This window comes from Microcebus murinus, chromosome 4 (assembly GCF_040939455.1).
Source record: "Microcebus murinus isolate Inina chromosome 4, M.murinus_Inina_mat1.0, whole genome shotgun sequence".
NCBI lineage: Eukaryota > Metazoa > Chordata > Mammalia > Primates > Cheirogaleidae > Microcebus > Microcebus murinus.
The window spans coordinates 18515789-18538891 of record NC_134107.1 but is presented as its reverse complement, the minus strand read 5'-3'; the positions used below and the strand labels follow the sequence as shown (position 1 = coordinate 18538891).

Here is a 23103-nt window from a genome sequence, read left to right as displayed (position 1 = left end):
TTATAGTGCTTTTAGATCTGCTAGTTTATCTCAAGTTCTTAATTTTCTTTCTTTATTTCAAATTGATTTTGCTTCAAGTCTCTTCTATTTTTTTCTTTCCTTATGTTTTATATAGTGACTACCCACTCTTGTATTTTGCAAAATTACTCTTGATTTATAATTTTCTTGTTTTATTAATCATCTTTTTTATACACTCCTGATATCCAGTCATCTCATTTCCGATATATTTTATGTTCTTGAAAATTTAATCATTATTTTCCACTTTGTTTTACAATATGTAAGAGATATTTCAAATAGGATATTTCATGTGGTATTCAATTAATTTCTTTTTCCTTTTCTTTTTTTTTTTTCCACAAAAGATCTTGCCCTGTCACCCAGGCTGGAGTGCAGTGGCATGATTATAGCTCACTACAACCTCGAACTCTTGGGCTCAAGTGATCCTCCCACCTCAGCCTACCAAGTAGCTAGGAGTACAGGCTGCACCACCACACCAGTTAATTTTTTAAAAAATATTTTGTAGATATGGGGTCTTACTTTTTTGTCCAAGCTGGTCTTTAACTCCTGGCCCCAAGAGATCCTCCTACCTCAGCCTCTTGAAGTGCTGGGATTACAAGCGTGAGCTACCACCTTAGGACTCATTTGATTTCTACGTGGCTTTATTTTGTCCCCAAATTTTAGTAGTTTTTAAGACTTTGGGGGATTATTTTCATTCTTTTGTAGTTTAAATATCACCATATGGAATTCAACTGTGGTCCTCTTGCTCCTTTCGTGTTTAAATGTGCTGGGCATCTTGACTATCAGAAGGAGGCACATATGAGGCTGGTCATACATCAAGGTAGCTTTTCCAGTTTCATCCTGAAGGAGTCACTCTCATGCATTTATCATGGCCTTAAAATGTTATTTTATAGTTCTTTTAACTCTCAAATCTAAGCTTAACTCATGAGTGCTTTCTTCTGAAAGTTTCTCGAGCCTCATAGCTAGACAGGTCTTGCCCTTCAAAGTGGTTCTCTTCTTAGCTTTTTTGTTCCTTAAGATGAAGACCTGCCCTCCTGAAAAGGAGTATGTGCTGCATATTTCTGAGATCTTCAAGGATCCTGAGCGCTGTTTCAGTCTTTCACAGTCCCTTCGTGACACCTGCATTGAGCAGGTGAAGGTGAAGGTGGGGGTTTTCATTCATCTGCAACTTGGAGCATGTAAAAGTTTTTTTCTTTTTTCTTTTTTCTTTTTTTTTTTTTTCATTTTTCCAGATTTATTCTGCTGAGATTCTCACTCAATTAATTTCTCTTTGCTTTTGGCTGTGGGTTTAAAAATTCATTTTATATTTTATTCACTGAAAATGTAGTAGTTTATAATTTGAACAGAATAAAAGTGTAATGTGTTTGAATGATGGTAAATCCATCTGCTAGATTCTGCGAGGGATATATGATGATTTAACATTATTATAGTTTACCAAATTCACTGACTCATGACAATATAAAGTAGCTTATATCGCCAACATGAGGAAACTGGGCTTCAGGGAACTTAAGTTCTAACCTAGTGTCAACGCTACATTGTAAGTTTATGTCTCATATAATAAGATTTTTATTTAATTTTTAAACATGTTAAAACATTTTTATATGCCATCATTTTAAACCAGAGATCAAAGAACTCTATTCATTCAATAAATGTCAGCATGCAGTGCCTTTTTCCAGAGCCATTTACTTTTTTATTATTGAGTAAATCATCATATTGCAATTTTAAACCAGAAGATAATTGAAATATATTCCCTTTGGAGTAAGTCCTGTGGGTTTCATCAACAGTCAAGTAAGTGGATATAAACAATCTAAATGAACCATATTCATAATGTAATTAAGCCTGCATTTGCTGTTTCACAGGTAAGAAAAAAATTTTAGATCCTTTGCAGAATATTTTAGCAACTAAAACTTAAAAAATCAAGGTAAAAGAGGTCTTTTGTACTAATTATTTTAGCTTACTCAATACACAATATGAATCACTTTAATTTTTGCCTATTGATTACATGGATAAAATGTATTTATCAAAATGTGATTTATGTAAAGTTCTCCCAAAGAACTGAAAACAAATATCCTAGAAAACAATGAAGAAAATTAAAAAAAAATTGAATTTATTTTCATAGACACAGATAAGAATGTTTCAAATAGAGCATATTCTTTCATTTTCTCAATAGAAGTAGATAGCACAGTTTGAAGTATGAGCAATCAGGAATTTGCCAGTGGAGGACAAGGACACATTCAACCTATTCAACTATTGAGTAGCTTATATTTTGATATAATGAAAAAAACAATCAATAAGTCTTATAAGTTGTTTTGCTAGCCATGTAATCTAGATGTTGTTTAAAATTACTACTTATTTCTAATGTTTCTGTAGTCACAATGGTTTAAAAAAATCCAAACACATCAAAAATCATGTTTTGTCTTATTTGACTTGGGATGGTGTGGGTTAGGGGTGTAACTTACAGAATGAAGCCATGGTCTAATGGGAGGCAGTGTAAAAAGGTGAAGAGTGGATGAATTATGATGGAGAAATGCAATTGAATCTTGCCTCTGCCTTTTATAAGCTATGGGAGTTACTACAAAGATAAAAATAAAACAATATGCACAAAAGTCTATTCCTATAGCAAGTGCTCAAAAAATGGCAGTTATTGTTTCTCTGCCCTTTAGCAATCTTAGTCTTTCAATGTCAAACCCAAGATATTTATAGTTTTCTGTCTTCTATTAAATTTGTATTTATACATGTGGCCTTATATTAATAAAATTAACTTTATTTTATTAAATACTTGAAGAATCATAGTCATTTCTACTTTATCACCCTGAGAACTTTCAGTATGTTCTAATATTGACTAAGTCACACACGATATAACTCTTTTGGCATCTAGTAGAAATGCTGGTTTCAAAAGGAATTTAGTTGAAGTGCTTAACATCATAGTCTTACACTATCATTTACACAAAGTAAAAGTAAGTCCACTTTGATGTAGCAAATTGAATTGTGGTAAACTATGTGTGTACTTTTAGTATTAACAAATCACACAATTTACTAAATTTCTTTTTTTTGTTTTTTAATTTTTTTTGAGACTGTCTCACTGTGTTGCCTGGGCTACATAAATTTCTTTATTTTATTATACAAAGAATAATTCAGAGACATAAAGAGTGGGCAGATAAAAAAATCAGTTAAAATACTGAATTCAGAACTCATTGGATTTAATCCTGATAAAATAATGTTTGAGTGTACATTAATAATCACAAAATAGATATATTAATTATATGTAGCTAAAAATAAATATCTGGCTCAAGGTTCTGGTTGCATTATTTGTAAATCACTTAGGTATAATATTAATTAATTTTGTAACCCAACATTTGCTAATCAAAAATATGTATATCTGATGACAAAAATCAAATTTTATAGTCATCTTAAATTTATAAGCAAATTGGCATATAAAAGGAAAGTGCTTCATATATTTATTTTTTACACATTAATTTATTCTGTCTGGCTGTATATCATTGAGCTGCTTATTTGTTACTTCAAATATATGGATATTTTAAAGAGGAAAATCTTTAGGGAGAAATCGTAACATCACACATGTATTTTAATCATGAAGCTGAGTGATGAACATATAATTTCTGATTCTAATTCCTATGCTACTTATGAACCAGATATATCATTGAACTGATAGCAAGAATTGTTCTGGGGCTGATCTTTTTCTTATGACTCCCAAAGACATTAAAAATTGATAGGTTTAATTGTATCCATCAAAGTTGTATTTTCTTTCTTTTGATTCTGTTTGTACCCCATCTACATAAACTTACCTTGGTCAAGCAGTCAAAACTCTAAGGGTTGGACCACTATTGGATAATGAAACATACCCATATACACACAAACACACACATAGAATTGCAGAAAATGACATTATAGACACCTTATTTCCATCACCCACATTAAGCAACAGTATTGTCATGTAAGCTTCATTATTTTAAAGTAATATATTGTTACATATAAACTAAATTGCCATTGCTCCATCCTCTCCTATTCTCATTCCCTTTACCTCTTCTAGGGGCAACCAATATTGATGATCACACTTTATGTTTTTCCAAATCTTTTTTAAAATGTGCATATACTGTTATGTCATTGGATAAATAGGATTTATATATACACACATATATTCACCTATATACAATTTGTTTTTATATAACTTTAACATTTACAAGGTGGATTTGTGATGTTTACATCATTTTTGATGGGCTTATTCTTCCCCTCACTTAACCATAAGATTTCAAGATTTAACTATATTACAGATTTGGTTCATACAGTTAAATTAGATGGGCATTTCCATTGTTTTTGCTCTTCTCTATTACAAAAATTAATGGAATTCATATATTTTTATTTTTTTATTTTCCTCACATACAATAATGTATCTAGTCTAAATAATTGGATCATACATGGAAATTATTGTCATATGGCATAAATATTTTCAAGTCCACTAGATGCTGCAAAAATGTTTTACTAGTGGAGGTACCAATTTATATTCCTAGGAAGAATGTGAAGGTGTTTATTTAATCACATCTATAGCAGCTTTTAATATTGCCAGACAAGCCAAATTTTGGTAAATCAAAGGAAGCAATGAAATACCACTGTAGTTAGTTTGAATACTGATTCAAAATGAATTCAGAATACTGGAACAAGTGGATATTTGCAAGCAAAATAATAAAGTTGGGCCCCTATCTCACAATATAGATGAAAATTCACTCAAAATGGATCAATGACCAATATAAGAGCTAAAACCATTAATATAAAACTCTTAAAAGAAAACACAGGGGTAAATCTTCATGTCCTTGCATTTGTCAATGCATTCTTAAACATGATATTCTCCAGGGATGGGGCATTAGGGAAAGTAAATCACAAATATAAGACATGGTGAACATTGTTGGGGGAAGGGCATGCCTGTAACCCCAGCTAGGGAGAGACAATGATATAAAATGTAACCAAAATGTTTGGACCTTCATAATACCCTGAAATAAAAAAATAATAAAAAAAAAACGTGACATTTAGCAACAGCAGAGCAAAAGCACGAGTAACAGAAGAAAAAAGTAAATTTAACAAAATTAAGATTTTGTGTATCAAAGTACATTACCAAAAATGTGAAAAGATAACATATAGAATAAAATATATATCAGCAAATATATTTGATAAAGATTGAATATTCAGGATATATAAACAACTTTTACAAACACAACAGCATAAAGTCAAATAACCCAATTAAAAAACATTGGTAACAGATTTGAAAGGGCATCTCTATAAAAGATATAAAAATGGCCAAATAGTCTATGAAAAGTTGGTCAATATCATTAGTCACTGGGCAAATGTGAATCAAAACCATGAAGTGATACCACTTCACACATATTAAGATGGGAATAAAGAGACTCATATATATAATAAGTGTTGGCAAAGATATGGAGGAATTGATATTGTTCATTGCTGGTGGAGATGTAAAATGTAAAAGGGCTCAGCTGCTGTGAAAACCAGTTTGGTTGTTCTTCAAAAAGTTAAACTTAGAATTAGTATATTACACTACAATTCCACTTCTAAATATATAATTTAAAGATTTTCAAATAGGCAATCAAACAAGTATATGTACCTGTAATACTACTCACAATAGCCAAAAGATGGAAGGAGCTTAAATGAGCTTAAATGTCCTTCAACAAATTAATGGATAAACAAATTGTGGTGTATATGCATACAATGGAATATTGTACTTATAGAAACAATGAAATACTCATATATACTACAATAAGTACACATCTTGAAAACATTATCCTAAGTAAAAGAAGGAAGGCACAATGGTCATATATAGTATGATGCCACTTATGTAAACTATCCAAGATAGTTAAGTCCCTTAATAAATTAGTTAAATGAAAATGATTTTAAATATAATTTCATTGCTTATTTATGCTTCTTTTTTAGTGACATGCCTAATTGTATATTTTGCCTGTATAATTTATAAATTCTTGATAATAATTTCTATTATATGCAATAACATAATTACCTTTTAACTTGATTATGATATTAATAGTTTTTGTTTTATAAAAGTTTCAAATTTGGTATAGTCACATTAGTTTGCATTTGCAAATTAACAAACTGTTAAAAAATTATAATTAACAAAGGAAGTTCCACTAACCTTAAGAACTCTGATTAACAATGTAAACTACATATTTTCTAAAATATAATTATTTTTCATAATATTGATAAAGATTATATAGGAATATAATTGACTTCGCTTATTCAAAATCTCTCTCTTTGATTTACTTTTACCATAGAAATTTATATTAAATAAAAGTGAAATTCTTTATAAACCCTATCCCTTTCCTATTAAACCTGGTCTTGATCTTATTGAGTTATCTTCTTTACCAATGGTAAGGCCTGTAACAAGTTGTCATTGGTTAACTACATACTTACGTACTGATTAACAAAATGGACTATAACTTGATAAATATTCTAAATTAATTTATATAATACTGAATGTCTTATTCTGCAAATTTATTATGTATTATAATTTTAATTACTATACATTATAATCTACTTTAATTGTGAAAGTTAATACTAATCTAGCTGCTATTTCACTGAATCTACAATCAACAGTGGCTAAACACATATAACATATATAACACCTTTAAAGAAAAGTCATATATCTTATATCTTTTTTTAGGTTGATCTTACCAATTTTCATCAGAGATTTGGGGAACTGAAAAAAATATATATATTATCAAGAATTTATATTTCCAAAGTGATAAAAATGGCCAACTATTTATACACGAAAGAACAATATAAAGCCAAGTATTTAAGAAAGAAATTTGTATGAAACATAAGCTATGATATAATTACCATGGTTCATCTTCTTTCATAAATCTTGATTATTTCTATTCAGACAATCTCAATAAAATGTAGAGGAGCTAAAAACATTTAGAAATTAGCTTATAAAATGCTATAATACAGAAAGCTACTATTCTGTAAAAATAACCTAATATTTCAGCATATTCTATATTTGAAATTTTATTATGGATTCAATATTACTTTGTTTCCTTCAATGTATACTCCAATGTTTTTAAAAATATCAATTTTCATATTCTACAAGTGTGTCAGTTATAGCAAGTCATTTTCACCAATTGCTGTAAAATCTATATTTTTGACATTTTATTCCTGTGTTCTGTCCACTGATACATATTCTCACGTTTGGATGTCAAAAATAATTTTTTTGCCACTCATTTGGTGTTTTAATGTTATTTAATGTTAAAAATTAAAATGAAATTAGATAATAGAATTCAGCAGTAAATTGACCAGTTGACCTGATGGTTTTAGCAATGGCGTGAGTTCAGCCTCTTAGTGAACACACAAATCTTCCCTTTGATTCCACAGTGAATGAAATCAACCCTTGACCCACTGTGTCTTCTCATTGCTTTCTGATCCACTGCTGAGAAATTATACTTTGCCAAGAAATAAATATAGACACACTTCACATTCCCTTGAGTTACAATATTGTTAATTATTTTCATAGTAATATGAATTGTAATCTTGGGAATATCTTTAAGTTAGTTTTATGAAATTTCAACATGAAGAATGCCAGTGAAGTTACCATATTTGTACTGAAGGGATTCACAGACAATCTTGAACTGCAGATCATCTTCTTCTTCCTGTTTCTAGCAATCTACCTCTTTACTCTCATGGGAAATTTAGGACTGATTGTATTGGTCATTGGGGATTCCCGGCTCCACAACCCCATGTACTATTTTCTGAGTGTTTTGTCTTCCGTGGATGCTTGTCTTTCCTCAGTTATTACCCCAAATATGTTAGTAGATTTTATGGCAAAGAATAAAGTTATTTCCTTCCTTGGATGTGCAGCACAGATGTTTCTTGCTGTCACTTTAGGGACCACAGAGTGCTTTCTCTTGGCGGCAATGGCTTATGATCGCTACGTAGCCATCTACAACCCTCTCCTGTATGCAGTGAGCATGTCACCCAGAGTCTATGTGCCTCTCATCGTTGCTTCCTTCGTTGGTGGAATTCTGCATGCTATGTTACACGCAGTGGCCACTTTTAGCCTCTCCTTCCGTGGATCCAATGAAATTAGACATTTCTTTTGTGATATCCCTCCCCTCCTTGCTATTTCTAGTTCTGATACTTACGTAAACCAGCTTCTTCTCATCTACTTTGTGGGCTCCATTGAAATAGTCACTATCCTGATTGTCCTGATCTCCTATGGCTGCATTCTGCTGGCTATTCTCAAGATGCACTCTGCTGAAGGGAGACGAAAAATCTTCTCTACGTGTGGCTCTCACCTAACTGGAGTGGCAGTTTACCACGGGACAATCCTCTTCATGTATGTGCGGCCCAGTTCCAGCTACGCCTTGGAGCATGACATGATAGTGTCGGTGTTTTACAGCATTGTGATTCCCATGCTGAATCCCATCATCTACAGTTTGAGGAACAAAGATGTAAAAGAGGCAATCAAAAGAGTGTTTGGGAAAAATCGGTGTATGATGTAGTTTTCACACTAAAGATTAAATGGAAAAAAAAATAAGACTGATATTCAGTGGCTGAGTAGCAAATTTTTTTGTTTGAGTTTATTAGTGCTTTTCTATTCTTATCGAACATCTTAAGATCGTAGTCAACTTTCTACCTATGCTCTTTTTACACATGTAGAAAAACTGCGTCATCCATGTTCTTCTTACTAAGTTCATGAACACCACACACGTATACATATATATACACATATATACATATATGCTGATATTGATTATATTAGTTTTTTAGGGTTACAATAACAAAATACCAGATACACTATGACTTAAAGAAGAGAAATTTATTTTCTCATAAATCTGGAGGCTGGAATTCCCAGATCAAGTGCTGTCAGGGTTGATTTATTCTGAGGCCTCTCTCTTTGGTTTGCAGAGGCCCATCTTCTCCCTCTGTCTTCATATGGTATTTCCTCTGTATATTTTTGTGTTCTGATCTCTTCCTCTTATAAGAACACCAGTCATATTGCATTAAAGCCCATTTTAAAAGTCCTCATTTTAACTACATTCCTCATTAAAGACCCTAACTCCAAATAAAATCACATTCTGGAGTATTAGAGGTTCAGATTTCAACATACAAATTTATATTATAATATATATGTATATATATTTATACACACAGCAACACATTCATGTAAACTATAAATTGTGTAGTGTTATCTTGATATAACTTAAATTGTGAAGGCTGTCAAACTGCAATTATGTATGACTTTATATCACATTAGCGCAATCAAATATTATCTGATAAATAACAAATATACAGATCACATAAATTCACATAAGCCTAGACCACTTCTATGGGTTCATTGTTATCTAACAGCAGTTGTAAACAATCTACTCAATCCTTATTTCTGTGTGTTTGCAGTAACCTAATCCTAGCCTATGGTTTACATACCACAGAAAATGTGTTCAAATTCTTAGGTGTGTGTCTTTTCTAGGCTGATGTGAAAATGTATTTCTCTCCCTTATCCTATATCATCCCAAGCATGGGCATAAAACCTATTCTTTAATTCCTCACTGAATACAGACTAGACATTAGCATTTGTCAACAGTATACTTAAATTGAAAAACAACAAAAGTAACACACAACTGGCTGGCAGATTTGGCTCTTCTCCAAACTAAGTACCCACCCATCTTTATGGGATCCCCTATAAACCTGGCACCTACTCAGCTTTTGACTCTGTTTTCTTTTAACCCCAATCAGTCTGTGATGCTCTTACAGGTCCCACCATTTCTCATTATCCAGGCCCAAGATGGAAGTACAGAAAAGGGTCTCTACTATGCTTACACTTAACCTTACTTCCAACAGATCTCATTTCCTTATGCCATCCTCAAAGATAATTTTGAGTGGTTGTGTATTTCCTTTATTCTTTTCTCTCTCGCTTCTTCTGTCCCTCTTTTCTTGCCTTCATTCTTTCCCTTTATTATTATTATTATGTATTATTGATATTATTGTCTATTTTTGAAGTCATTCTCTTACTCAATGGTTGTCATTATCCTTTTATTTCAATAGGACAATCACCTTAGAAATAGAGTACAACTAAGGATATTTCCCTAAGGTGGATTATTAAATTGAAAAAAAAAAAAAACCTGTGGAGTGCAAATCATAGCATCTTTTAACATAATATATTGCCCCCATAATTTTTCTGCATTTGTTTTCTGCTGTTCGAAAGGCACTCTTCTATTATTCACATGGTTTCTTCTCTAATTGTCTCTTCTTAATGAAGACCTTATTGATTACATTATGATAATTGCAATTTACTTCCTTTACAGCTTTTCTTCTTCCTTCTTTGTTAAATGCATCTATTTCATTTATCACTATTTTACATCCTATACATTTTAATTATGCTTGATTTATTGTCTATTTTCCAGAGTGTAGAACAATGTCTCACATACTGTTGCTCAATAAATATTTCCTTAATGAATAAATATTTTAGACAAAATACTTTCAATAACAATATATTTATTTCAATTAAGATACATAAATTAAACCAATAGCATTTTATTTAAATATTAATTATTTTAAGATTTCCTTTTTCATTATTTTGTCACTTAAATTTTTTCTCTTCCTTCTTTTAGTTTATTTGCAATTATTTTTTCCTGCTTTCTAAACTATATATTTTCCAATAAACACTGTGATAGTGGCAATCCATTTATTTTTGTAAGTCATATTTTCATTAACATTTTTAAATTATTTCTTATTTCTTTTTAATTTAAAAATAGTTTAATAATATATTTTGGCATACCAAAATGGGAGAGTTTTTGTTTTAATTTTATTATTCATTTCTAAACAGAACAAAGCTTGTATGATTTTTCACATTCAGTTCTGCTTTTTAGCTAATATATGGTAATTTTTTTTTTAATTCCCTCTTATATTCTTGAATAGAAAGAGAATCTTTTCTTTTGGGGTCAAAGTTTAATATAAACATATAAAACAATGTTTTGATTACTCAGTGTATGTCTTCTTGCTTTTTAATGTCTTTTTGCTTGAAAATATTTATTAGAGGTATATAGGTTTTCTCAACATTAGAATGCTTCTGCCTATTTCTGTCTTTACATTTCCTCTATGAGAAATTCTCAGCTGTAGAGTATTTTTCGTTACACTACTGTTTGTACAGGCAACATTCACTTCTACATCTTCATTGCAAATTAAATTCCATCATTATAAAATTCCATCATTCCATCATTATAAAATGTCCTTGTTTGCTTATTTCAAAGCTCTTTCCTGCATTCTATAATTTTATTCTAAAATTATAATCAATGCTGTCTTTTCAGGTATATGGTCTAAATATATTTTTGTCCATACTTTAGTTTTTTTCTTTCTGAAATACTTTTACACGTATTTGACTTTAAAAAATCCATATGAGGAGATTGATGGAGGAAGATGCCAGAGGAGAACTTTTCAGCAATTGTCCCCCTATAGAAACATCAATTTGAACAACTATCCATAAAAAATATATATATCTTCTCAGAAGCAAGGTGAGAGTTCAAAGTGGCTAGTGATGGCACAATAATAAGAAAAGACACACTGAAGAGGGGAGGAAGGACTGTTTTACATTACCCAGGTTACTGTACCTCACATTTCTCCCAACTCCAGGCAGCACAATGCAGAGTTACTGACTACTTGGGGGAATGGGAGAGAAATTACAAAGGACTTTGCCTTGCACTCAAATCTAGGGGCTGTCACAGTAAAATCCAGCTCCAGAAAGAACCCCATAGCCACAAATTCTAGTCCTCTATCATGGACTGTGCCTCTGGCCCACCCTAGCACACAGTAAGACACACACTTCAGGCTTCAGGCTTGTGTGGCATCTGCTGCACCACTGCCACATCAATGTCAGCATTTTGAATTTTGTAAGAAATGGCTACCTAGACTCTGTGGGGAAATAGACATTTTTTTTTCCTTCCAGGAAACTCTCCTCAAAAGATCATGAACATAAAACTAAATTTTAACCACTTCGGTATGAGCATCAACCATAGTCGACAGCCACAGATGAATGCACACAGCGACTTTAGCCGACAGCCATGAAATGACTTTCCTAATTTTCATTTATCAAAATAAAATTGTGAACATTTAAAAATAACGTAATGAAAACATATATGTATATGTTACCTATTCTGATTTACATACAAGTAAAGCTGCCTGTAAAGTAAAACAAGCTTTCAGTGCTTTAAAGCTTTTCTCATCACCCAAGAGCAAAATGGATTCGTCATCGTCAATGCACAGCACCAACTATCGTGTGGACTATGAGTGCCGGCTGTGGGCAAGGTTTTGGGGCCGGTGAGTGCCGGCTGTGGGCAAGGTTTTGGGGCCGGTGAGTGCCGTACCAAAGTGGTTAGGATGCTATAGGTTCAAATGGCTTAGTTTTTATAAGATAGAATTTCGGCCAAGTACTTTGGTGCACACATCTAAGTCCCAGCTACTTCGGATGTTGAGGCCAGGAGTTAGAGATCAGCCTGAGCAACGTAGCCAGACCCAGATTCTAAAAAATAAAAATGAAAAATAAATCAGGCTGGCACAGTGGCACATGTCTGAGGTCTCAGCTACTGGAAGGATCAGCAGGAGCAGGCCCAGAGTTTGAAACTGCAGTGAGGTATGGACTGTGCCACTGAACTCCAGCCTGGGTGATGGAAAGAAATTACTCTGTCTACAACAACAACAAAAAAGGAAGAAGGACAAGAAGAAGAAGGAGAAGAAGGAAGAGGAGGAAGAGGAGGAGGGAAGAGGGAGGGGAAGAAGAAATAATCTTGTCTACAATGTAGTCAGTGTTTTATCTTTCAAAATGTTTTTCTTTTAAGAAATTTTGATATAGATTTGCCTGCAATCATTTGCTGTTCTAATAGAGTTGGTTGAGTTCTCTTTGCATAATGCATCATAAAACATTAGAAACTGATGTCTTAAATTTTCAGTTTGGTTACTATTTTTGATGGGATCATTTTCTGGTGACTTCACAGAAAAAGATATACTTGGAGGGAAGAGAATGTGTTTCATGGAAAGAAAAGTTCATTTCTACTCCTAGTGATTCTTCAAATAAACAAATATTGGAACAAAACTAAGTAAAGTAGAATAATGTACAACCAGATGTGAGTACAGGTAAAGTAAAATTGTTTCCATTGTCTGTGCTTGCTAATTAGGTGTCAATGTTGAGGAACAATGACAAAGCAAGTTCATTTCTTATATATATGTATATACATATGTATATACATATATACATATACACACACACACATATACACAGACATTAATTTCTTTTCTAGGCTATAGTTTTATTTGTTTCCTGAGTCCTAAGAACACTCTCAGTAAATACTAACATCTAGTATCAGTATAGTGTTGGTACTTTCAGAACAGATGAAATCAATTTTTTGTGGTTCAAAAAAAGAAAGGAAATAATTTAATAGTGGAAGAAAAATTTGTGGTGTGGAAATAGACACAATAAAAGGCATATTCAGAAGCTTGGATGGATCTCGGCATATAAGGGCACATTTAGGGGGAATAAGGTAATATTTGGAAGTTTTCTTAGGGATTCTAAAATGGAGAAGTAACCCCAAAATGAATAATAAAGACATTCTATGAGCAATATGTACATATATCAAAAAGAAGATCCTGAGGACATAACCTCTAGTTATGAGGTTCTAACCTTCTAGTAAGTGAAAATTAGTTACACAACTACTAGCACCAGCAATACACTTATGTCAAAGAATATTTCATATGGATCTCTTTGAACAAGACAATCAGCATATAGGTGATACAATTTCTTTAAATTTGAAAAATGCTAGATTGGTGGACTAATTAATGCTTTATTTGGAAATGTCCTAGAATATATAAGCAGTATTAACTAAAATGAAGATATTTTCTTCTCTAGTTCATCAGCATAGAGATACGAACTGACAAACTCAACTTTTTTGTCAAATTTACTCAATTCTAAAAGAATACTTTAATTATGAACCAATTTCTCTCAAAAATCTTTTCATGGCCTCTTTTACATCTTTGTTCCTCAAACTGTAGATGATGGGATTCAGCATGGGAATCACAATGGTGTAAAATATGGACACTATCATGTCATGTTCCGAAGCGTAGCTGGAACTGGGTCTCATATAACTGAAGAGGATTGTCCCGTGGTAAATTGTCACTCCAGTGAGGTGAGAGCCACATGTAGAGAACACTTTTTGTCTCCCTTCAGCAGAACGCATTTTCAGAATTGCCAACACAATGAAACTGTAAGAGATTAGGACAATCAGAATGGTGACGATCTCAATAGAGCCCACAAAGTAGAAGAGAAGAAGCTGGTTTGTGTGAGTGTCAGAACAGGAAATAGCGAGAAGAGGAGGGATATCACAAAAGACATGTCTAATTTCATTGGACCCACAGAAGGAGAGGCTAAATGTAGCCACTGTATGGATAGTAGCATGTAAAATGCCACCACCATAGGAGGCTACGATGAGTGGCACGTAGACTCCGGGTGACATGCTCACTGAATACAGGAGAGGGTTGTAGATGGCTACATAGCGATCATAAGCCATTGCCGCCAAGAGAAAGCACTCTGTGGTCCCTAAAGTAACAAACAGGAGCATCTGTGTTGCACATCCAAGAAATGAAATGGCTTTATTCTCTGCCAGGAAATTGATCAACATTTTGGGGGTGACAACTGTAGAATAGCAGGCATCCAAGACTGATAAAACACTCAGAAAGTAGTACATGGGGTTGTGGAGCCGGGAATCTCCAATGACCAATACAACCAGTCCCAAATTTCCTATCAGAGTAAAAAGATAGATTGCTAAAAACAATAAAAATAAGAAGACCTGCAGCTCAAAATCATCCGTGAAGCCCATCAATATAAACATGGTGACTTCAGTCTTGTTCTTCAAATAAAGTGTGTATGTAACCAAATCTGATGACGACCCCTTCATTTCAGTTTTTATTAATTGATTATAAAAGAAATATCCTGTGAAAATAAGTCCATCCAATTTTATCCTTGTTCATTTCTTAATGCATAACTATTTCCTTGTTAGTAATAGGATAGGCAGGGATGAAGAAGTTGGGCTCAAGTGGATGAATTTTACTGGAAAGGAAAAGGAAAAAATGACTTTATTCATTTATTGGCTAAATTTGTCATGTTAAAAAACCTTCCAATTAAAGTGGTTTTGTTTTCCATTTAAGCTTCAATTGTATTTTCTACCACTTGTTCTCATATGACATCATCTTAAAACTCAAAAGGATTAATGAATATAGAAATATTTAAATTTAAAGATGTTATAGTGGAAAGCACACAACTGATTATTAGTCCAAGATTTGCTACAAAGTGCATACATTGTCTCTCCTTAATATTCACAATATTTTCTTTCTCTCTCTCTCTTTTTTTCTTCTTTTTATTTCATCATATTATGGTAGTACAAATATTGTTATGGTTACAAATATTACCCCTGTCCCCCTATTTTTAAAATTGAAGAAACCACACTTAAAATTAAATGAGGAAAACAATTTTAAATTTATTTAATTTAAAATTTTTTCACGAGAGTAAAATTGGTATAGGTTAGACTTATATTTCAACTTTTTGCTTGGGGCAGCTTTTCTAAACAAAATCATTTTATCTCCTTTATTCTAGCAAGTATCCTGTTTTTTTGTTTTGTTTTGTTTTATTTTACCCCTGAAATACATATCACCTGATTTCAAGATGTTAGACTCTGTAATTTATTTACCATAACTGTTTTTCAAATTTTAACTTAATAACAATATGAGATGTATCTCAATTCATGCACTTTTTATTCTTGCAAAATCCTTGGCTGTATCTTAAGACAAATTTCTGTTAACAATAAATCATGGCTATTCTTTTGGTATACTATATTTGCTTTTCAAGTTTCTAAAATAACTATGAAATAAATGGCAAAATGGCACCAACAATAACTAATACATTTCTTTATAAAATTTATTGCTAAAAGAATAAAATCACTATATTTGTCACAAAGTAGTATTTGACTTTTGAACACATTTTTTCTTAATGTTGTCATTCTGTTTCTCATTAATGAGTATAAAGAAAGAATATTACACAATCAAAAATAAATAAATCATGAAAACAAAATAAAGTTAGAGAAGGACCTGTATCCATACTGAAAGCCTCATTTATGAAAACATAATTCAGTACTGAATGCACTAAATTTGAGGGGAAGATTTCAGCACAAAGACTTTGTTTTTCTTTCAGCATAACATAGACCAAATGGTTTTAAAAAGAATAAAAACTCTGGGTTATGTAAGTCCAGGCTGAATTCAGTAATTTACAAATGATTTATATTAATGATGTAACACATACTAATGTTTTGCCATATTGAGATGACCATACATCAAGAAGAGAATAAACAAGTAAGATTAAAACTTTTAGAAAGAGAAGAAAGCTATGTGTCTATTTTCTTTCATAAATGTTCTCACAGATCCTAGAGGAAGATTTTTTCTAATATATAAAGTATATAGCTTCATAAATGGGCTACAGAATGAAACAAAAATCCTCATTTTATTCTCAGAAAATTCTAGTATAAAAAAAGATAATCCACTTAAGTTTCAGCATGTGTGAATCCAGACAACTTATATATTACAAATTAGAACATAGCACACAAATACACACTTAGATATACCTTATATTAATGAGTGATTTTGCTTGAGTTGTTATATTAATAAAATAGCTTATAAAGTCATCAATAAGTAGTGTAAATATGTATTCATATATTTTGGATCATCACAAGAAATATATTTCTGTTTTAAAAATTACCATTCTTTTTCATTTTCTCATACTTTCCCCTCTTGTTGCACAGTAAGTCTCTCTTTCTCTCTGTCTTAAAAGAATCAAAGGAATATATACCAAATGTTTACTGAAGAGATTCAAGGCCAAACAGGAATGAGGCAGATAGAAGTAAGATGAAAGGAAATAAATATGCAAATAATTTTTTTAATGTGCTAATAGTCTATTAAAGGAATCCATTAGAAAATACATGCCGCCTGCCATATACATGAGAAATGTCAGCTACAGTCTAGTTTTAACCTTTGTTTCCATAGCTATCTGAAGCAAGGAAATTGTGGAAGGTTAAGAATTTTATTTGGACTGTAAAATCCTATTCATATTTGGTTCCCAGTGATAGTGTGAGCTTCTCCTTCCAAACCAAACAATAACCAAGATTGACCAAAATTTTCACACATAACTTGTTCAACTACATGAACATGGGTGATTGCAAAGTGCCTTTTAATGAGATACATTAAAATACATTTTGGTAAATTATATTTTTATTAGATGTGAAGTATGCATGCATATGAAATGTGACTTCCAACTTTTATTTATATAAAAAATAAATAGGGATTTATAAAATCAATGCTTCAATAAAACATTAAGCAACTAATAAGCTCTAAACCAGAAGATATTTCATTTTTTTAAAGTTTTAATATATTTGCTGTATGTTACTATATTTATACACACACACACGCACATATCTATATTATGAGGACTATCCAGAAAGTATGGTTACATGGTTACATGCCTGGATACTTTCCTGACAGCCTCAAATGTGTGGGAGTGTGTGTGTGTGTGTGTGTGTGTGTGTATGTGTGTGTACCAAAATACTCTTTTATTAAGATTAAATCCAGTGACTGTTAGTATTCTCTTGTATAAGAAATTTAGATTTCTATTCCTGCCACTGTATTTTGCCTGTGGGTATGCCAGTAAAATAATAGTATGTTTATTTAAATTTCCCTCTTACTCTTATCAATATAACTTTTTAGTAAACCTTAATGTCTCTGATCTTGACTGTAGAACAAGAAGGTGGTTTATCAATGAGGTATATTTTGTTCCAAACCATGTCCCATTAGAGCATTTATCGACTCTACGATGGAAAGTGAAGACATGATAGAGAAAAAGTATAAAGTTTAGCCACTTCATCCAAGCTGTGCTTCAAACAGGTATTTCTGTTAATGAATATTTAAGAATATTAGAAAGGCTGGGTTTATGTCTAGCTGATTTCATATAAGAGTTATAGGCTAACAATACAAAAGCATACATACTGAAATTTTAACTGGAGTATAATCAGTCCATAAAACTAAAATAAAAATCAGTTCCTCAACTCTCATGGCTAAAATCATACAGTATCAAATGTCCAGGACAACAATATTGCAAACACTAAGCTCATGAAGAGGGAAAGTTGTAACAGCAGCTATCACATGTTATTAAGCCCCTACAGTGGCTTAGAAAGTTTATGTACATTAATTTATTTAACCTACATAACAACTTGCAAAAAAAGATTCAATACCTTTTATTCTTAAGACAACTGAGACTCAGATATATAACTTCACCCAAAGTCACAAAGTTACTGGGAGAGTCAGGATTCAAAGCTAGTTTTCTTTTACTCCAGACTCCATGCTATTTCTATTTGACCCTAAGACAACCTTATTATGATATGTTATAATTCTGGAAAAGTTATTCCCTAGAAACTATATAACATAGCATCATTGTGTAGCTAAATTATTTAAAGATATTAAACTTAACATATCAAATGTTAAAAGTCTAACAACTGAAGTTGCTTATAAATCAGTTACCTAACTCATAAAACAAATTTAAAATTTATAATCCTCCAGCAGAAAACAAAATGAAAAAATTGGACCCAAAGTGAAATATATCTAATGACTCGTTGAAAGTTAGTTTTCTCTCCATCTAATAATTTTTCCAATGTTTAAACATATTCATATATATATGTGTGTATATATATATATATATAATTTATTTATTTTTCTCAAATTCCGTGGGTACAAATATTGTTAGGGTTACATATCTTACCCCTGCCCCCTCTCCCCACCCCGCTCTGCCAGAGCTTCAAGCGTTAAACATATTCTTTTAATTCCAGTGTTCCTCTTCTGATTGTTACTCTTCGTCAAGAAAAGTCAGACACGTTTCTAAATTACAGCTCTATTGACCAAGATACATAGGAAATTCTTCCTATTTTCCCTGTTATGTTTTCTGGGGAGCATGTGATTTTATTTGCAATACAACTTTTGAGTTTAGTAAAATCCTTTCTTATATTTAAATATAAAGGCATATATTTTCAAGTTTAATATGGCTTCCATAATATTTTGTAAATGATGGCAAGCCTTTCCTCTTACCTGTGCAAATAAACTGCTCACTCAGTTAGGTACATAATAAATACTATGCATTTGGATTCTTATATTAGCTTCTCAAGCTCTTCAAATCCACAGGGATACCACAAAGAGGAAACACACTAAAACTTTTTCTGGGACAAAATCAAGTTTTTTTTTTTTTTTTTAAATAGTAACCAAGTGAATGTTCTGGAGTAATGAACTATATGATGAAAATGATTACACGAAGGAAATTTGCCCTCTGATTAAAAAAATATATATATCCCTCAGTGGAAAAGAAATCTAATGATACAGGACACAGCCCTAGCTCTGATGCTAAGTAGCTATGTAACATTAGGATGACAAATCCTCTGAAATCAAGTTTTCTCTTCCTGGGAATATAACTTGTGAATTCTCTAGAAATTCTATAAACATATACTTAATATAATAATATGAAAATTTTACTTATTACAAAATTTATAATCTTCAATGAAATGTGCTTGTTGAACTTTAAAGTGCTACACTTCTAAGTGATATGAGGACTATATTTAAGCTTATTGAAAGTTTAATAGAGGAGATAAGATATAAATACATGAATAGGAAGGAGAGATGGGGAAGTACACAGATAGTAGTATTTTATGTAGTTAAAAATTAGAATATTAGGGCTCTTGCAGGGACAAAGTTCAAACTTTTTGAGTAGTATAGGGTCTTGTCTTGGGGACTCTGTACACATATAGACTATTACTTGGCTATGTACATAAGAAAATCTTCGAAAAATTATGGAAAATACATGGACACCTTGGCTCCACACCCACAGAATGTAAGTTAGTAGATAGGGAATATTGGTTATGGAATATGAATGTAACAAAAAAAGACAAGGAACAAAGCTAACTATCAATTTATTAATTAACTGAAATACTAAACCAACCTATAGATTAAATTAGATGCCAATTAAAATTAAACACATTTTTTGTATAAATTGAGAAGTTTATGATTTATATAAAACAGCAAAGAAACTAAGAGAATAAAACAATTTTGAAAAAGAAGAATAAATTTGGCATATTCACATCATCTGATTTCAGGATTTACCTTAAAGTTAAAATAATCAAGAGAGTGAGGTATTGGTAAAAAATAGACCACTCAGTCAATTAAACGGAGTGAAGTTGTTCAGCAACAGACTCACACTTACACAGTCAATTGCTGACACAGGAGAGGTTAATCTTTGTTGTCTGCCCATCTTTGAAAGTGAGTTGCTGAAAGAATTCTCAGTGTCACTTTACATCACTTCATTCACACAGTGGCTCTGATGCCCCTCATCGTAGAGTTACAGGCTACATCCTCTTTAAACTATGGCTAAGCCCAGCAATATCATATTTTATCTCTTTCTTTGGCTTTGCCTCTCTTCATGGGGTTTATAACCTCTGAAATAAGTTTTCTGTTTCTACCCAACATATATGCCTTCAAAATTAATTGTAAATATGTAAATGCATCAATGATTATGAAAATGATTTTGTGATACTACACTCAAAATGCTTATCTGCAAAATGAGAAATAATTGTTCACTAGATCTGTTGGTTTCAACTCATCTGCCCTTCTGGAGTATCTGAAGAACTAAAGCAAAGTAAAAATTTTGTTGGGTCTCTTTAGTCTACCAATGTAAATTTCTCTATTTAGATTCTACACACACACATATAGATACACACACACACATAATACAGAAATTCCCCTTGATCAACAAGGAATACTTTCCAAGACCCCCAGTGGGTGTCCAAAACTGCGGCCAGTACTGCTCCCCTGAGCTGGAGGCATATCTGCAGGGTATGGATTATGGGGCTGTTTTGTAGGCCCAGCGTATGGACACATGGCTGGTCAGTTGGTCTAGGGGAATGCCTGCCAGAGGTGGCCCACAGAGCTATTTCTCAGGCTGGGGATGTGGGTGTAGGGCTGCTCAGCCGGCTCAGGGACATGCCCTCTGGAAGCAACCTGCAGGGCTCTTTATCAAGTCCAGGACATGAGCTCCTGGCTGCTCAGCTTATCTGGGCAGATGCTGAGCAGACGTGGCCTGCAGGACTATTTCTCAGCCCTTATTGGGGGTGCAGGGCTGTTGGGCAGGCCAAAGGCATGTCTGTGGGGGGCAGCAGTGCTGTGGGGCATTTTCTGAGGTCCTGATCAGGAGCACATAGTCACTCTGCTGGCTCCAGGGTGTTATCAGTTGCTCAGAGGTTCAGAGGCCTCTCTCACTTGGAATAGGGGTTGTGGTAGTTTGGCTAGTTCAAGGGTGAATTTGTCCTGTGCAGGACTAGTAGACTCTTCCTTAGGCTGGAAGTGCAGTGGCTGGACTCTGCTGTGCAGAACTAGGGTCACAGCCAATCCTGGGCCCAATCTCTACCCTGCTGGTGTTGTGACATTCAGCCACCCCTGTGCTTGGCATAATGAAGATGGAGCCACAGTTCTGAAGAAGTGCGGTGGCTATTGGCTCCCAGAGGAGGATGAACTCCAGAGGTGGCTCTGGTCTCAAGATGGTGCTGTGCTACAGCAGCCTGGCTCGCAAGGTGTTAATGGTGGGTAGGAAGCCTGCAACTTATGCTCCTAATTTGAGCCAGTGCAGCTGCATGAGTTCTCAGCAAATCTCCAAACTAGGCTCAGGGCTTGTGAGGACTGTGAGCTTCTCCTGTTGTGAGGACTGTAGGTGTTTACAGTCATGGTAATGGTGGCTGGTGGAGGTCTTCTGTTTACTCCCCATCCCCCGGCAGTCTGGAGTCCCTCCTGTCTCTGGGATGAACCAATCTGTGGGGGGAGACAAGGCTGCACATCCCTGGTACCATTCTGCCCTCCCGGACTTCCAGTCACCACAGGTGTGTCTCACACCCCTGCTACACTCCAGTGCACTCACTTCCAGTCAAATCTTACTTGTTTATTCTTTGCCTTTGTGTTCCAAAGACTAGTGGGATGGCTGAGTAGCAGAAAGAGGAGCTTTATTGGAGGTAATGGTTTGCAAGCCAGGAAGAGAAAGTCTCCAGTGTGGACTGAAGGTGCTCTCTTGTCAAAGAGAAGGGCAGGTTGTGTTTTATGCCTCCCAGGGCTGATATCATACATATTCAGCGTATTTGGGAGAAAATCTGTACCCATGCATGAAGTGAGCCTATACATGTGCAATGGGTGACCACATGTGTAGCAAACATTCTGTGTTCACTTTGTGGTGAGGTTTCAGCATTGAACCAAGGTGGAATTTGACTCTATCACAAAAGGTGAACTATAGAACTTTGTGTGCAGACACTGTAAGCTGGCTGAAACTGGCTTAAGGTATATAACAGCTAATCAGCAAAGAATGTTTGCAAGGACCATCCTCTGTGCAATCAGAGTTGTAGTCCCCCAGGTTCTAAATATGTCTGGTAGCTCCTATTGTTAAGGAGTTTATCATTTGTGTGGTTTTTCTTATAGTCCTGGGAATTTAGAAATGTGTCATAGTGACAACATATCAACTCACAGATACTTTGTTTCCTTAACCTTAGCGTTTATCCTAGTTGATACAGAGGCATCTATTTTGGTCTCCCAAATCACATCTTGGTCCTTCCTTCTTAGGGAGACAAGGTGCCAGGCAGCTATCTTGCTGATGTCAACCAGTAACATATTTTTTAATTAAGGTATTGGCATTATCTTTTAAAGAAATAATGCTATTGCACTATTAAGGGGACTACAGTATGGTGTGAATATAATTTTTATATGCACCAGTAACCAAAATTTTTCATGACATGTTTTATTGCTATATTGCCTTTATTACTGTGATCTGGAGCAGAACCTGCAATATCTCAGAGGCATGCCTGTATATACTGGTTTTTCCTATACATACACACCTATGATAAAATTAAATTTATAAATTAGGCACAGTAAGTGGTTAACTATAATCACTGATAATAAAAT

General features: G+C 33.4%; 2 protein-coding genes across 2 annotated transcripts; one reads left to right on the top strand and one right to left on the bottom strand.

Moving 5' to 3' along the window:
• The first annotated feature begins 7520 nt into the window (after nucleotides 1-7520).
• LOC105861269 (olfactory receptor 5T2-like) lies at nucleotides 7521-8549 on the top strand. The gene has a single exon (XM_020286671.2). It carries the CDS (start codon nucleotides 7617-7619, stop codon nucleotides 8547-8549), a length of 933 nt encoding a protein of 310 aa, XP_020142260.2. The 5' UTR covers nucleotides 7521-7616.
• A 5469-nt stretch (nucleotides 8550-14018) lies between these two features.
• LOC105861301 (olfactory receptor 5T3-like) lies at nucleotides 14019-14987 on the bottom strand. Its single transcript, XM_012746690.2, has one exon. The coding sequence runs from the start codon at nucleotides 14985-14987 to the stop codon at nucleotides 14019-14021; it is 969 nt and encodes a 322-aa protein (XP_012602144.1).
• Nucleotides 14988-23103: the final 8116 nt, after the last annotated feature.